General features: G+C 42.4%; 1 protein-coding gene across 2 annotated transcripts in view; it reads left to right on the plus strand.

Annotated features, from left to right (window-relative positions):
• Positions 1–16,618, plus strand: part of LOC122556824 (uncharacterized) — a 99,232-nt gene that overhangs the window by 10,210 nt on the left and 72,404 nt on the right. For both annotated transcript variants that reach the window (XM_043704035.2, XM_087995527.1), the window contains exon 3: positions 15,283–15,505. In XM_043704035.2, coding sequence (XP_043559970.2) covers positions 15,283–15,505 — 223 coding nt within the window. The remainder of the gene's footprint in view (positions 1–15,282; positions 15,506–16,618) is intronic.

Raw genomic sequence — 16,618 nt, forward strand, 5'->3', positions numbered from 1 at the left:
GGAACGAGAGAGACTCACGGTTGGTGTGTTGCCACCCAGGTGCCAGGGTTCGTGATATCCCGGATTGTGTTTTCGGGATCCTTGAGGGGGAGGGGGGAGGGAGAGTAGCCCCAAGTCGTGATCCACATAGGCACCAAAGACATAGTTAGGAAGAGAGTTGGAGATTTAGAGCAGAAATTCAGAGACTTAGGGTGGAAGCTTAGAGATGGAACAGTTTTGTTATCTCTGGTTTGTTGCCCGTGACATGTGCTAGCGAGGCGAGGAATAGGGAGAGAGAGGAGTTGAACGTGCAGCTACAGGGATGGTGCAGGAGTGAGGGTTTCAGATACCTGGATAATTGGGGCTCTTTCTGGGGTAGCTGGGACCTCTACAAACAGGATGATCTTCACCTGAACCAGAGGGGTACCAATATCCTGGGGGGGGACGGGATTTGATAATGCTCTTCGGGAGGGTTCAAAATAATTCAGGGGGATGGGAACCTGAATTGTAGCTCCAGTGTGCAGCAGGTTGAGAAGTCAGAAATAAGGTTTCAAGGTCACAAGAGTGCATCTGCAGCCATGAAGATGGTTTGTTATATGTCTACTTCAAAACCAGGAGCATCCGGAATAAGGTGGTGAACTTGCAGCATGGGTTGGTACCTGGGAGTTCAATGTTATGGCCAGTTTGGAGACATGGAATGTTGTTGCAGGTTCCAGGATTTAGATGTTTCAGTAAGATCAGGGAAGGTGGTAAAAGAGGGGGAGGTGTGGCTTTGTTAGTCAAGGACAGTATTACAGTGCAGAAAGGATGCTTTGAGGACTCCTCTACTGAGGTAGTATGGACTGAGAATTAAATGTTAGCCAGGAAAGATCTAAAGAGAGAGCTAAGAAGAGCCAGGAGGGGTCATGAGAAGTCATTGGCAGGTAGAATCAAGGGAAACCCTAACGGTTCTATAGGTGTGTCAGGAATAAGAACAACTAGGGCTAATCAAGGACAGCAGTGGGAAGTTGTGCGTGGAGTCCGAGGACATAGAGGCGCAAAATGAATATTTTTCATCAGTAATTACACAAAAAAGACAGCATTGTCGAGGAGAATACCGCGATACAGGCTACGAGACTAAAACGGTCCTGAGGTTCACCAGGAGGAGGTGTTAGCAATTCTGGAGAGTGTGAAAATAGATAAGTCCCCTGGGCTGGATGGGATTTATTTTAGGATTCTCTGGGAATCCAGGGAGGAATTTGCAGAGACTTAAGCTTTGATCATTGTTATCATTGTCTACAGGAATAGTGCCAGATGACTGGAGGATAGCAAATGTTGTCCCCTTTCTTCAAGAAGGGGAGTAGAGACAACTGGTAATTATAGACCAGTGAGCCTTACTTTGGTTGTGGGTGAAGTGTTGGAAAAGGTTATAAGAGAGAGAATTTATAATCATCTAAAAGGAATAAGTTGATTAGGGATAGTCAACAGTTTTGTGAAGGGAAGGTTGTGCCTCACAAACCTTAGTGTTCTTTGAGAAGGTGACCAAACAGATGGATGAGGGTAAAGTGGTTGATGTGGTGTTTGATAAGATTTCCCATGGTAGGATATTGCACAAAATTTGGGGGCATGGGATTGAGGGTGATTTAGCGGTTTGGATCAGAAATTGGCTAGCTGAAAGAAAACAGAGGGTGGTGGTTGATGGGAAATATTCATCCTGGAGTTCCGTTACTAGTGAGGTACAGCAAGGATCTGTTTTGGGGCCACTGCTGTTTGTCATTTTTATAAATGACCTCGATGAGACTGTAGTAGGATGGGTTAGTAAATCTGTGGATGACACCAAGGTCGGTGGCGTTTTGGATAGTGCCAAAGGATGTTGCAGGTTACAGAGAGACGTAGATAAACTGCAGAGCTGGGCTGAGAGGTGGCAAATGGAGTTTGATGCAGAAAAGTGTGAGGTGGTTCACTTTGGAAGGAGCAACAGGAATAAAGAGTACTGGGCTAATGGTAAGATTTTTGGCAATGTAGATGAGCAGAGAGATCTCGTTGTCCATGTGCATAGATCCCTGAAAGTTGCCACTCAAGCTGATAGGGTTGTAAAGAAGGCATATGGTGTGTTAGCTTTTATTGGTAGAGGGATTGCGTTTCAGAGCCACTAGGTCATGTTGCAGCTGTACACAACACTGTTGCGGCCGCACTTGGAGTATTGCGTACAGTTCTTGTCACCGCATTATAGGAAGGATGTGGAAGCTTTGGAAAGGGTGCAGTGGAGATTTACTAGGATGTTGCCTGGTATGGAGGGAAGGTCTTACGAGGAAAGGCTGAGGGACTTGAGGCTGTTTTTGTTAGACAGAAGGTTAAGAGGTGACTTAATTGTGACATAAGATAATCAGAGGGTTAGATAGGACGGACAGTGAGAGCATTTTTCCTCTGATGGCGATGGCTAGCACAAGGGAACATAGCTTTAAATTGAGGGGTGATAAATATAGGACAGATGTCAGAGGTAGTTTCTTTACTCAGAGTCGTAGGGGTGTGGATTGCACTGCCTGCAACAATCATAGACTCACCAACTTTAAGGTAATTTAAATGGTCATTGGATAAATATATGGATGATAATGGAATAGTATGGGTTAGATGGGCTTCAGATTGGTTCCGCAGGTCGGCGCAATATCGAGGGCCAAAAGGGCCTGTACTGCGCTCTAATGTTCTATGTTCTAATTGCCATCTCCATTATTAATTCTCCACATTCACATTCCATAGGATCAACACATTCATTACATTTTCTTTGTTAAATATAAATGGAAGCTCTTACTATCTGCATTTATATTTCTAGCTAACTTTCTCTTGTACACTGATTTTTTTCCTTCTTATAATATTTTAAGCATTCTTTGCTTTTTTGTATTCTGTCCAATCTTTTGACTTACCACTCATCTTTGTGAAATTATATGCTTTTATTTATGTTTGATTCTATCTTGATATTTTGAGTTAATTGTAGACATTGGAACTCCGATAGAATGCTTCTTTCTTGTTGAAATGTATCTATTCTGTATATTCTGAAATATCTACTTAAATGTCTGCCATAGCATCTCTGCTGACCTATCCCATGACCTGATTTCTGTTCACGTTAGCCAGCTCTGCTTTTGTGCCCTCAGTTATTCTTGTTTCAGTTTAAGTTACTAGTGATGGACCCAAACTTCTTTCCATCAAGCTGAATGAATTTTACAGTCATGTGATAGTTACTGCTACCTGGGTCATCTTCACTGTGAGGTTAATCCCCATCTCGTTTCACAGTCCCAGTTCTGTTGTAGCCTTTTGTTTGGTTGACTTCAGAATAAGCTCCCTTAAGGAACTACCTGAAAATATTCTGTGAACTCCTCCTTTAGGCTACCTTTGACCACCTGATAGGGTAAAATCCCCATGATTATCACTGCACCTTCTGCAATGTTGCCATTATGTTTTGTCATGTGGTTACTGTTAGGGCGCCTGGATATCACACCCACATATGACATCTTGCCTTTACCATTTCCCATTTACACTCATAGCTTCCAAATCCTCGTTTCTTGGACTTGGGTCATCCTCTGATACAGATACCATAATTAGCATCTTTGCCTCTTCCTTATTTCTTGTCCTTTCTGAATGTAATGTACCCTTCAATGTACAGGTCACATTGTCATCCTGCAGCCATGTTCCTGGTAATAATAGCTTTCAGATCATACTTAATGCAAATAGAATAATCAGTTCTGTTTCAAATGATAGGTTTTGTCATAGTCATACAGCACTGATACAGACCTTCTGTCCAACCGGTTCATGCTGAACATAATCCCAAACTAAACTACTCCCACCTGCCTACTCCTGGCCAATATCCCTTCAAAGCTTTCTGATTCATGAACTTAGCCAAATATCTCTTTTATTATTTTACTAACCTCTTGCCTTGTTTGATTTACTCTTTGATTTGTACTGTCTATGCCTTCCTGTCTTGATATGTTTATCGATTCCTCTATTGATACTTTCCTCTGTACTCTTATCTGCATTCTTTAGTTTATCCCATCTACCCAAATGTGATCCCTTGCCTGTGATATCGAGTTTAAACCCTCTCTACTTCCCTGGTTATGTCGTTCACTAAAGCACCAGTCCCAAAACGTTTGGGGTAACGACCACCCTAACGATGTGGCTCTCATTTTCCTTAGTACTGGCCCCAGTGCTGTAAGGATGGTTTCTTTCAGTGATCTTAAACCTGTGTCTTCTGGTTTCCTATACACCTGGTCATTGGGAACAATAGGCATAATACAGTCAGAAAACCTTGCTCCAACTAGCCAGTACTTTAGCAGTTGTATTGCTGTTTGATCAAAAGACTGGTTGTTTTCCTTTTTTGGATTTGTAACTAGAGCTCATGCTGACATCATTTTGAAATGTAATATTTTCTTGCGAGGGACTCAAAATATTTAAAAATTCCCACGAGAGGCTGTGTTTGCAGCCACAGCTCTAATGTGCTGGGCCCAGCATGCTGTTCAATTCCTCACCAGAGAAGAGTCAGGGGTAGGTGGGTGCGTGCGGTGGTAAGGATAGGTTTAGACAGGAAACTGGGGGATCTAATGCCAGTGTGTAATGAGTTGGCCAAGGTAGGGATGGAGCATATGGTAATGCGACGTGGGGATGGGTGAGTCCCGGGTGGGTTTGGGGGGGTGCAAGTGAGGGGAGTTTGAAAGGGTGCATGTGGTGGATGGGAATCCTTAAAGCACTTACTAAGCAAATGGGCCATTAACTTGGGCCTTCCAGCTTTACAGAATGCCCATGACATTTGCTAAGAATGCATCTCATTCCTTGGTCTTCCCAGATGAACACTGATAGATTCACCTGCAGCCAGGACAGTGAGTCATAGAATCTGAAGTGAGGCTTCCAGCTTTTCACGTGTTTGGTGGCAAACACCTGCAACGCTCCTGACTGCATCACCTTGCTGTTGGGTGCCAGCTGAGAACACAGCAAGTGCAGTACTTTTAAAACCGCAATCTTGCTTTCTTTGGAAATTGCATGCTGTTCACAATTTCTTGCAAGGTTGTTATTAAAATTTTGTGAGGAGTTCTCCAGCACTCTGGAGTTTGATTAGAATGTAGAAATATCACACTGGATGTGGCGTTTTAGTTTATAGTCCTGTTGAGGGACAAATGCTGAAGTTATGTCTAGTCCTGCTGATTATGTAGAAGCATTTCGATAAATGGAATTTATTGAGTTTTCCTCCTGTGTACATCAAAGTATACTCTGCCAAGTGTTCTGAATTGGTGCTGTTTCACATTCTTCTCATTCCTAACATTTCTGTTTCCTGCTTGCGTTTTTTTTTTGGAGAGCTGTAGAAACAGGCATGTTCAGGACCACAGTTAATCCAGGAAGAAATTAACAGAGGGAAGCAAAGGAAGAAGAAAAAATAAAAAGAACTTAACATTTATTTGTCTGCAAGCCAATCATTGGCTCCTAGCCTAGACACTTAAAGGGAAATCTTTACTTGTAGTTAAATATCTAGAGTGGACAGTTACGAAACAGGAATAGTGTTTGAGATGAACTGTATTCAGCTATAACATTAAGAAATATTTGGACTTAAAATGTAGAGTTTTCCTACTGTAATCTCTTGTGAATTCATGTGAATGTGACAAAGCTGTGCACTCAGCAAGTAAAATCTAGAAACTTTCATTTTAAGTTCCTAATTGTTGTACACATTTCTGCTTTCAAAATTTCTCTACCCAGAACACCTAACCAGTGAGTGCTATTGCTTTTAAGGTTACAGTTTTTTTTTAACTTGCCAGGACTGCTTGCCACCTGTGTTTTATTGTCTTTCTGCAGCTCAGTAACTACAAGCAGGCAGTGTTACAGAATAGAATCTCACCAGATGTTACTCTGATTTGATTTATTGTTGTCACATGTAGTGACAGTGAAAAGGTTGGTTTTGTGTGTAGTGTAGGCAGATCATACCATAAAGGATCTTGGATGATTGAACAGAGCGAGGAATACAATGTTACAGCTGCAGAAAAGGTGCACAAAAAGCAAGATCAATACTGAGTTCATGAGATTTGAAGGGATGCTGTCGTCTTTGACTTTGTGTTTACGGCTTTTGTCTCCTGGATTGCAGGCTGACTCTGATATGAAGAGGGATCTTTAAATGAAACCTCCAAATTATACAGGCCTGCTACAGAGAGGAAGATGAGAATCAAAGGGAAAATTGGTTCTGGCTACACTTGTGGTTTTTTTTATTGGTTGTATTATTGAGTGAAGTCAGATCCCTGTAGTTATTTTCTGCGGAGGAGGAAGAGAAACCTAAGGAAAGGAATTGGCTAATTTTAAACACTCCTGAGGGCACAGTATCTAACCCTGGATGATTGCTATCAGTTAAAATGTTTCTGGGTTTTCATCTTCTGAAGATTTTGGATTTTTTTTATGGTTAGTGTATTTATAAAAATCCAATTTTTCTGTTGTGCGATTGTTACTTGATGGGCAATGGAACTTGATGAAGCAATGTTGGGTTTTTCAGTGCTTGCCTTCTGTTTTGAACTGCTTCAATATGAAACTGCTTACCAGTTTAAATTGCAATTGATAAAGATGCTACAAAAATGTCTCTTCCCAAAACATTACAAAGTGAGACTGAAGTAAATTTAGTGTTATTGAGCTGGTTTTAAATTGTATGGTGAACCATTGTGGCTGCTTATGCTCCTGTGAGGCATCTTACAGTATTATACTATGTTTAAAAAATGCTTTATGAACTCAAGTTGTTGGAAAGGACAAGAGCAAATTTTATATTATTTCTGCCTGTTATCCATATGTAAATTCATCTGATATTCAGACTGGACTGAATTTTTGACACTTAGTTTAATTAACTTTTCAGTTTAATTAACTTAAAACAAAGAGGAGGATGGGGCATTTCAAAGCTCGGGGGCACATTTTTAAGGTGAGGGGAAAGAGATTTCAAGAAGACATGAGGGGCAAATTTATTACACAGTAGTTTGCATGTGGAGTAACTTCCTGAGGAAGTGGTGGAGGTGGGTATAATTACAATGTTTAAAAGATATTTGGATAAGTACATGATTAGGAAATGTTTGGTGGGAAATGGGCCAGGAGCAGGTGTGACTAGTTTAGTTTGGGATTATGGTCAGCATGGACTGGTTGGACCAGAGGGTCTATTTCTGTGCTGTATGACTACTAAAAACAGAAAATGCTGGGAAAACTCAGCAGGTTTGGCAGCATCTGTGGAGAGAAAGCAGAGTTAATGTTTGGTTCCAGTGATCCTTCTACCGAGGTCATTTGGTCTTTCAACCATGACTGCTCAATGTTAGTTACATTTTGGCATGCTATCTTCAAGTTCTTTGACTTTTTTTTAGTATCCAAGACTCTCTGACCAGCATTTTTTTAGGACTTGCCACAAGCTTTCACAACAGCGTCAAGGCAGATTAGTGGGAAAGCTAATTTACCATTGATCAAAAGGACCATCTAGCTATAAAACTAGTAATTGCTGCTAATTATGTTGCAGCCTTGTATCTTCAGCTACAGAAATTAGAAATGTGCTGCTTATGTTGCATTCTTTGGATAAGCTAGAAATAAAAATTCAGTTTTGCTTCTTGTGTGCGGTTTGTTTTTATTGTATTTAGATACGTTCTGCCAGGAGGAGGAGGATTTATCAAGTTACTTAACAATATGTTGAAACAATTGGGGGTAGAGTTTTAATTTCTGGAATCTGTTTAATCAGGTCATCTAACAAAAGTCTCTCTTTTTAGGGCAGAGGTTTAAATGGCTGGTATTAGCAGAGTGATTGTGTATCCAAACAGAGCCCTGATCAGAGGCAGAGACCAGATACATGAATATACTTTCAAAGGATCAGAATCTTTCAAAGGTTGCTTGAATGTTTGTTGGGTTTGTTCTTTGGTAATCTGGGTCTGTACTTGGTGGACTACTGGGTGTGTCCTTTGGAGTTCGGCACGAGTTTAAGGATGAACTGAGATCACTCTAACAAAGTCAAGCTACCAGAAGAGGGTGTAATAGGAGGAAGTTGAAGGAAGCTGTATTGGTTCAGGATGTTCAAGAAGCAATTCTCTTATCTGAAACTCAGCAACGAATGACATCAGTACTTCAGCCTGGCATAGCCTCAGTATAATCTGCCATCTGCTGCAGTCACTGCAATAATATCAGAGTAGGACAAGAGTTACATTTGTCACTGACTGAAAATGTGTGCCAATGAGGTTTTGTTTCCTAGCTGTTGCTTATCTTGCAGTTTATTGTTCCCTCGTTGAGTAAGAGAGGTTATTGAGGTTCTCTGTTCCAAGAGTAATCTACATTTTATTCTGCCTTGCCAGAGGCAGTTGGATGGACCAAGTGTGAATTGCTGCAGTGTGGGCCTGCTCACTGACTGGCATGGAGTGGTTACTGTCTTACTGAGGGAACAGGTGGAGCCAGAACTGCTTTACTAGGGGTGGTGTTCCACAAACCCACCCATGTGTATGGAGACCAACTACTGAACAGCTGCAAGGCTCCTTGACACAATTCTCAGCCATGGTGGTTAACAGTCCAAGCTTCCAATGCAGCACTGATACTGTGTGGATACTGATTGTGCTGCATTGGAAACTGTGACATTGGTTGTCATATGCAACATAAAGTCCACGAATTAAAGTGGCTCAAGGCTTGCATGGGAGTGCAGCGAGATCCGTGCTGGAAAAAGGGGTAGAGTGGTGACCATAATAGTGTCTGTTTGGCTGATGTGCCTTTTATGATGAAATAGTTGGATGTGCAGCCTGTGATCTATAGGTGTGAGGCTTTCAACGGTGCTTGGTTGGTGAGAGAGTGCATCAAAGTATTACTTATGAAGCATTACAGTGATTGAGTCAGTGAGTAATGATGAGCTGATTGGTTGAGGCTGCTGTTGTATTTAGTGAGCCACAAGATGCACTCAGTACCCTTGTCCACCCAGGAGGTAGTCAAACCTGTTCTGACATCACTTTTGGGTTCTGGAGACTTGACACCTTGCATGCACATCCACAGCTACCTGCTTCCAATTCCTCTTACTTGCTGTGTCTGGACAGTCTCCTTACTCCCGCACACACCAGGTCTGCTCCTCTTTTCTACCTTATTGACTGAGAAGCTTGGGATCTGCATTCTCCTCTGTCCTCCACCTCCACCTCAGCGGGGTCCCCTCATCCTGACGCCCAGTGTGCATTTCCCATTTCAGGGCTGCAGATTAGCTGTCGTTGAAGTTGCATGATGAATCAGTGAAGCTGCTGATGCTTCCAGCCAGTGGCCATGATGGTTTGTACTAGTTGGAGGCAGAGATCACTCTGATTAACAGGCAACATGAAGTTGGTGATAGTCTGCAATGAAGTCAGTAACTCTATACCGAACAAAAGAATTCCATTATTAAGCCCAGCTCCTCATACAAGTGAACCTTTTCTCAATAATGCTCCCACTGTAATGCAGGGAACTAGGGTTAATCAGGTGTTTTAATGATCTGGGGCTGGCTCTCCAGTTTAGTACCATCAGTATTTGAATTGATTGAATTGATTGTCACGTGTACTGGTGCACAGTGAAAAGCTCTGTCTTGTGAGCAATACAGGCAGATCACAGAGTTAAATAGCATCGATAAGTAAATAATAGGTAAACAGCAGCAAAAACAAAAACACAGGTACAGGCAAATGTTAAGAGTTTGTGAGTCCATTCAGTATTCTAACAACAGTCAGGTAGAAACTGTTTCGAATCCGGCTGGTGAGTGTGTTCAGGCTTCTGTACCTTCTCCCCGATGGTAGAGGTTGTAGAAAAACATTGCCAGGGTGGGATGGATCTTTGAGAATGCTGGTGGCCTTTCCCTGACAGTGGGCCTGGTAGATGGATTCTAAAGAACCATTTTTTGGTGAAAATAATGGACAGAGGCAAAATTGGCCAAGGAAGTCTATGGAGGAGTATAACTAATAGTGTGAGCCATTCGCTCCGCAATTTTCTAACTTCTTTTCATCTTGGGTCTGTGTTTGGAATGGCAGGGCAGGGCTGGCTGAAGTTTTCCAGCCTGATATTATCAGATGTTGGTGGTGTCAGAAAGCAGAAGGTGTGAAACAACTTCGAGTCATCTTCGGTAAAGATTAAGTGATAGTTACAGAGAACAGTCCAGCACAAGGACAGGCCCTTCGGCCCACCATATCTACACTGTCCATGATGCCATTCTAAACTAATCCCATTTTCCTGCATGTGGTCCATCTTTCTCTATTCCCTGCCTCCTCATGTCTGTCTAAATGCCTCTAAGTAGTGCTGCCTGTGTCTGCTGCTTCCAGGCAGAGCATTCCAGACATTTACTACCCTCTTGTGCAAAAAGAAAACACTTGCCAAAATGCTTTTAGTTGAAATAATCCAACCCCATCCAAGTTGGATGTCCTGCCTGCAGGATGTTGATGGCTGGTGTGTGCTGGAAAGAATCTACCAAGTAGATCTTGCAGTTAGGTCAGAGAATGATGCATTATGGTGTACCAAATCCTACAAACTGATCGAGCTTATCTTGAGCAGTGAATTGCTGCTGCATTCTTGCCCGGTTTTAATGTTAAGACCAGCATGGTTTCCATGGCAGTAAGAGCTTTTAACAATGGCCATAATCCACTGATCTGACAGGAGCTGCCCAGTGGGAGCATTTTCTAAAGATATTGAGAAAAAGCTCACTTGTATGAGGAACTGGGCTTAATAGTGGAATTCTTTTGTTCGGTATAGAGTTACACTCAAATTAGTGGAACTACTTAAAATAAATTTAAATAAAAATTCTCACAATGAAATTGTGTTTGTGGCAGGCAATTTTAAGTTCTTAAAAACAAAACTGGAGAGGGCTTTTGAGAGTTTTTAAGTGTTGATTTTGAAGGCAGATTGACTAGTTTGTTGGCTGTCTTTTAAGCAGACATATTGGTGCTTGAAAGAGGTGTTTGTTTTCCTTGTTTGGGTGAATGTATTTTAAACAGTGATCACTAATAGCATCTCTGGGGGAAATTGATTTGAGTTGGTAACTGATCCTGACTTTGGACAAATTCTGATTAACCAAGCCACTGCTGCACCTGGATTGATGTTTATTTAATTTCAATTAAATGTGTTTTCTTTTCCTGAGGACTTAATTTCATTCCACTCCTCCCTTCTCCTTCAGTTTTGGGTCTCCTCTGGTCTCACTGAGGCAGAGGTGAACTGGGTACTATATGTAGTATTGTTTTCAAGTCTGCTGCTGGCAGACATGTGAAGGTGACCCAATTATGTTTTTGTCACAAATCACTTGGCTGTGTGCAACACTCTCCCTTCGTGACCTGGCTGAAATTGGAAAGGTGTAGCAGTTGGAGGGACAGTTTGCAAGAGAGAGAGGGGGACATTATCATATCGTTCAGTGCTATCTTCACTTCCAAATTTCCAATGTTAACTTAGCCATTTTCACTATTGGTATCTAGTGGTATCAAAACAGGGAGTCAGTTAGCTCAATTGGTTGGATAGCTAGTTTGTGATGCAGAATGACAGCAACAGCATGGACTCGGTACCCACACCAACTGAGATTACCATGAGGGTCCCACCTCTCACCCCTCACCTGAGGTATGGTGACCCTCAGTTAAATTCACCACCAGTTGTGTCCCTCTGTAATGAGCGAGCCAGCCCATGACCCTCAGGTGCAGCTAATGCAACTAGTGTTGAACTCCCAAAGGACACCAGATTGAGCGCAGATTGAACTTGAATTCCTCCAATTAATACACCTTTTGTGAATTTTTAACTCCTTCTATCGGCCCTTCTGTATGGTTAATATACAAGTCTAAACCAGGATTAGAACCTTCCCCTCTCTAGTGACAAGTCCATAAGAAGTAAGCTGCCTCAGCCCATGAAGTTCAAATGTAATTGAATCTGTTTTTTAATGCAGTGTAAACTTGCACCTTGATCTCCTGTCTTGCAAATTATGCACATGGGGATGTGGTTTTCCACTGGTTTCTGGAGTTGGTATTGTTGTCCCGGTCCCTGCATTCTACATTCATCCCGTGTGGTTGGAGGGTTCCTAGGCGGAAGATGAGGCGCTCTTCCTCCAGGCGTTGTGTGGTCAGGGTCTGGCGATGGAGGAGGCCAAGGACCTGCATGTCCTTGGCGGAGTGGGAGGGGGGGTTAGTGTTCAGCCAGAGGGCGGTTGGGTTGGTTGGTGCAGGTGTCCCAGAGGTGTTCTCTGAAATGTTCCGCAAGTAGGCGGCCTGTCTCCCCAATGTAGAGGAGACCACATTGGTTGCAGCGGATGCAGTAAATGATGTGTGTGGAGGTGCACGTGAATTTGCGACAGAATGAATGTAGATTTCTCCAGCTTCCTCATTTCCCCTCCTTCCACCTTATCTCAGTCCCAGTCCCAATCCCCGGGTTCAGCACCGCCCTCTTGACCTGCAATAATCTTCCTGACCTCTCTGCCCCCCCCACCCCCTCTCCGGCCTATCACCCTCACCCTCACCTCTTTCCACCTATTGTATTCCCAGCGCCCCTCCCCCAAATTCCCTACCCCCTGCCTTTTATCTCAGCCCACTTGGCACACCAGCCCTATTCCTGAAGAAGGGCTTATGCCCGAAACGTCGATTCTCCTGCTCCTCGGATGCTGCCTGGCCTGCTGTGTTTTTCCAGCACTACACTTTTCAACTCCGATCTCCAGCATCTGCAGTCCTCACTTTCTCCAAGTTCTAGAACATGTTAAGATTTGTTGAGTAGGTGGTATTGGATATTTTAGCAGACCTAAAGGTGCATAAATCACTTGGGCCTGATGAGAGGTATCCGAGGTTGCTATGGCAGGAAAGAGATGATACCCCTGGCAGAGATAGTTAATACTTTGCTGGTTCAGTGTCAGCAACTTTCTTTGAGTAAGTAACAGGGTATTTGCCTTGGTGGAGTTATTGCACGCTAAAACAGATTTCAACGTGGAAAAGAAAATTTGAAAACTTATTGCAACTAAAATTTATTTGTTCAATCAGATGTAAAAGATCAGTGTGGGGAGACTGACTCTGTTGCATTATGAAATTGATTTTTAAAAAAATGTTGGTCACAAATTAAGTGCCAGATGACTGGAGAATGGCTAATGTGTTTCCTTTGTTCAAGAAGGGCAGCAGGAATAGGCCAGGTAATTACAGAGCAGATAGTCTGACAGCAGGGGGGGGGGTAAAAAATGTCTGAGGGACAGGATTAATCAATACTTGGAAAGTCGGCAATTGAACAGAGATAGTCAGCATGAATTTGTTGCAGGAAGGTCCTGTCTGACTGAGTTTTTGAAAAGATTGCTAGATACATTAAATATGATAGTGCTGTTGATGTGGTTTACATGGACTTCAGTAAGCCCTTTGACAGGGTCCCACATAGAAGGTGGTTCCAAAAGGTAAGAGTCATGTGATCTAAGGAAAGTTGGCAACCTGGATCCAAAATTGGCAGCAAAGGGTGATGGTGGAGGGTTACTTTTGTGATTGGAGCCTCTGACCGATGGTGCATCACAGATCAGTGCTGGCACCCTTGCAGTTTGCCATTTACCTCATTAACGACTTGGATGTGAATGTAGAAGGTATGATTAGTGAGTTTACAGATGACATGAAAAGTAATGTTGTTCAAAGTGAGGAGGAGGCTCCAGTCTTGTATCGCTAGTAAATTGGGCAGAGCAATGGCAGATGGAATTTAATCCTCGTAAGTGCGAAGTGATAGATTTTGGAAGGTCAATGAGAGAACGATTTACACAATGAAAGGTAGGTACTAAGATCTATTGAGAAACAAAGGGACCTTGGTGTACAAGTCCATAGATCCCTGAAAGTATCAGCACAGGGAGACAGGACGGGGAAGAAGGTATATAGGATGCTTGCCTTCATTAACTGGGACAGAGGTATAGAGCAAGGAAGTCTTGTTACAACTTCATCAAACATTGGTTAGGCCAGAGATTGCATACTGTTTGCAGTTCTGATTGCCACACTATTGGAATGTTGTGATTGCATTGGAGAGGGTGCAGAGGCGGTCCACCAGGGTGTTTCCTGGTGTGAGAAGTTTCTGTTATGAGGAGAGACTGGATAGGTTGGATTTGTTTTCCATGGAGCAGAGGAGGTTGGGTTGGGGGGAAAGTCTGATTGAGATATACAAAATTATGAGAGTGATAGATCCATGGTAGATTGTGAGACATCTTTCCCCATGGCAGATGTGCCTAAGACCAGAGGGCTAAGGTTTAAGGTGAGGAATAAGTGGTTTAGAGGTGATGTGAAAAAAATATTTTTGACTTGAAAGGATGGTAGAAGTATGTGCTGACTCTTTTGTTCATTGCTTGTTCCTCCACCCAGCACTTTTGTATTTTTTCACAGAATTGGTATTTCCCAGAGATTTGTTTTGGGACTTCTGTGTTCCCCATATAATTGAGAGTTTAATGTAGACATAGAATTTTTTTTATTCATTCACTAGATGGGAGTGTCTCTGGCTGGACCAGCATTTATTACCCATCCCTAATTACCCAGCGGCCAGTTAAGAGTCAACCATATTGTATGGGTCTGGAGTCACATGTAGGCCCAAACCAGGTAAGGATGGCAGGTGCCTTCCCTTAAGGACATTAGTGACCCAGATGGGTTTTTCCAACAATTGGCAAAGGTTTCATGGTCATCATTAGACTTTTTTTTTAATTCCAGATTTTTAATTGAATTTAAATTCCACCATCTGCCATGGCAGGATTCAAACCCATGTCCCCAGTTAATCCAATTCTCTGGATTGACGGTCCAGCGATAACACCGTTAGGCCATTACCTCCTTTGTGACAGGAATAGTGATCAGAAGCAAAGAAAATCTGTCCAGTACAGCCCTCCTGTCCCTAGGCTGCTGTGGCCAACTGTTCAGATCTGACAAACCACCTGATCTGAAGAATCCAACTTGGAATCTTTGTCTATACAGATGAGTGACCTACATTGTGATTGTTTAAGCTGGACTTCTTTGTAAAGCATTGGTGACTTAACTATACTATCAAATATCAGGCTATTGAAATCTGTTGTTACTGTTAGCTGTGGATCAGAAGAGTTTGAACTCCGAATCTATTTTGCATTTCCAATGCAGTACAGAAATCTCCCTTTTGTTAATGAAGTTTCAGCCTGGAATTATTCCCATAATAGCGTCAGAAAGCAAACTGACTCCAGTCCTTGTCTTACTGATCAGAGAGGTTTTTGCTCTTACAATATCTTGAACATTGGGTGCAGTTAATTGTGTGTGAGAAGCATTTTATGATGTTATAGGCAGGCCTGAATGGAAACTTTGCAATTTTGTTTTAATACTTAGTCCAGTTGAAACTTATTAACAGTTGATTAAACTTTACTTTCTTGTGTGATAGGATGAGGTCATTGCAGCCTCCAAAAGAATAATCATCCGTCTTCAAGATTTGGCGAAATGGGTGTGCACTGAGAGTTCCCAATGGACCACAGGCACTGAGGAAGAGAAATGCAGCTCTATTAATTTGGACCGCAGTGACAAGGAGAACCCTGAGCTGAACATCACGTCACCTTTACACTGCTGCCACACCTCAAACAGTGTGGAAAATGAATTTGAAAGTTCAGGTGAGGATTTGTCCAGTTGGTGGCCGGAGTTGAATTTGTTTAAAAAAAAAAGAACTTGGTAAAGAATTAATGCAGTCAACTGAGATTTACTTTTCCCTCCCCTGGTCCTGTGAATCGTTGAATGCTGATATTTCTGTTGAGATCAGCTAGTTTTCCACATTTATGGAATTTGGATTTTCTGCTAATAGTAAGGGAGACTTGAGAGGCAACCTGATAGAAGTTTATAAACTTCTGAGGGGTATAGATAGAGTTAATGGTAGGTGTCTTCCTAAAATGGGGGATTTCAAGACTAGGGAGCACATTTAAGGTGAGTGGAGAGAGATTTTACAAAGACGTGAGGGGCACTTTTTTTCAGAGGGTCGTTCGCATGTGGAATGAACTTCCAGAAATAGTGGTAGATGTGGGTGCAAGTTACAATGTTGTTGAAAAGAGATTTGGATAAGTAAGTGAATAGGAAAGGATGTGGCGCTAGTTTAGTTTGGGATTATGTTTGATATGGACAGGTTGGTCTGAAAGGTCTAATTCCGTGCTGTTTGTCTGTCTGACAATGTCCATCTTGGACACTGATTTTTATTTATTGAATTGATTTGTTTTTTATTGGTTTGGCTCCGCCAACCTGGGCTTCCCAATAAAACCTGCCTAGCTCCAGATCAACTTGTCATTGGGCTTTCTCTTGCTCTCTGTCTAATTTTAAAAAATATGTTCAATCTACAAACATGACAGAGTAACTGGGAAACAGAGTGCTGTGCTGTATTGGGTGTTGGCCTCTTTGGTCTTGGCGTTGCACATGTCACAAAAATCAAAACCAACTCAAAAATGACTGTAGTTCAATGAAGTGGGCATTGAGTGGGCACCCCCAATACGTACCTGTCCAGGGGACTGGCCGGTAATGTTGACAACTATGAAAACCCATTTCCTGTGGAGTTTGTAAATCCTGTAGGAATGTATACAGGGTCCACTACCTGAACAGAGGGCTTTTATTTTTGTGTGGTATGAGACCCTGGTTAATAAGGGGCTTACTATTTTTAGTTAGTCATACTTGACGTTAGTCAATCAGCACAGAGCTTGATCATGATCCAGCAATTGCTAAATTTTAAAGTAGGAGCATAGCTT

Source organism: Chiloscyllium plagiosum, unplaced genomic scaffold, assembly GCF_037043375.1.
Source record: "Chiloscyllium plagiosum isolate Xiang-an unplaced genomic scaffold, Cpla_swu_hap1 HiC_scaffold_16, whole genome shotgun sequence".
NCBI classification, from domain to species: Eukaryota; Metazoa; Chordata; class Chondrichthyes; order Orectolobiformes; family Hemiscylliidae; genus Chiloscyllium; species Chiloscyllium plagiosum.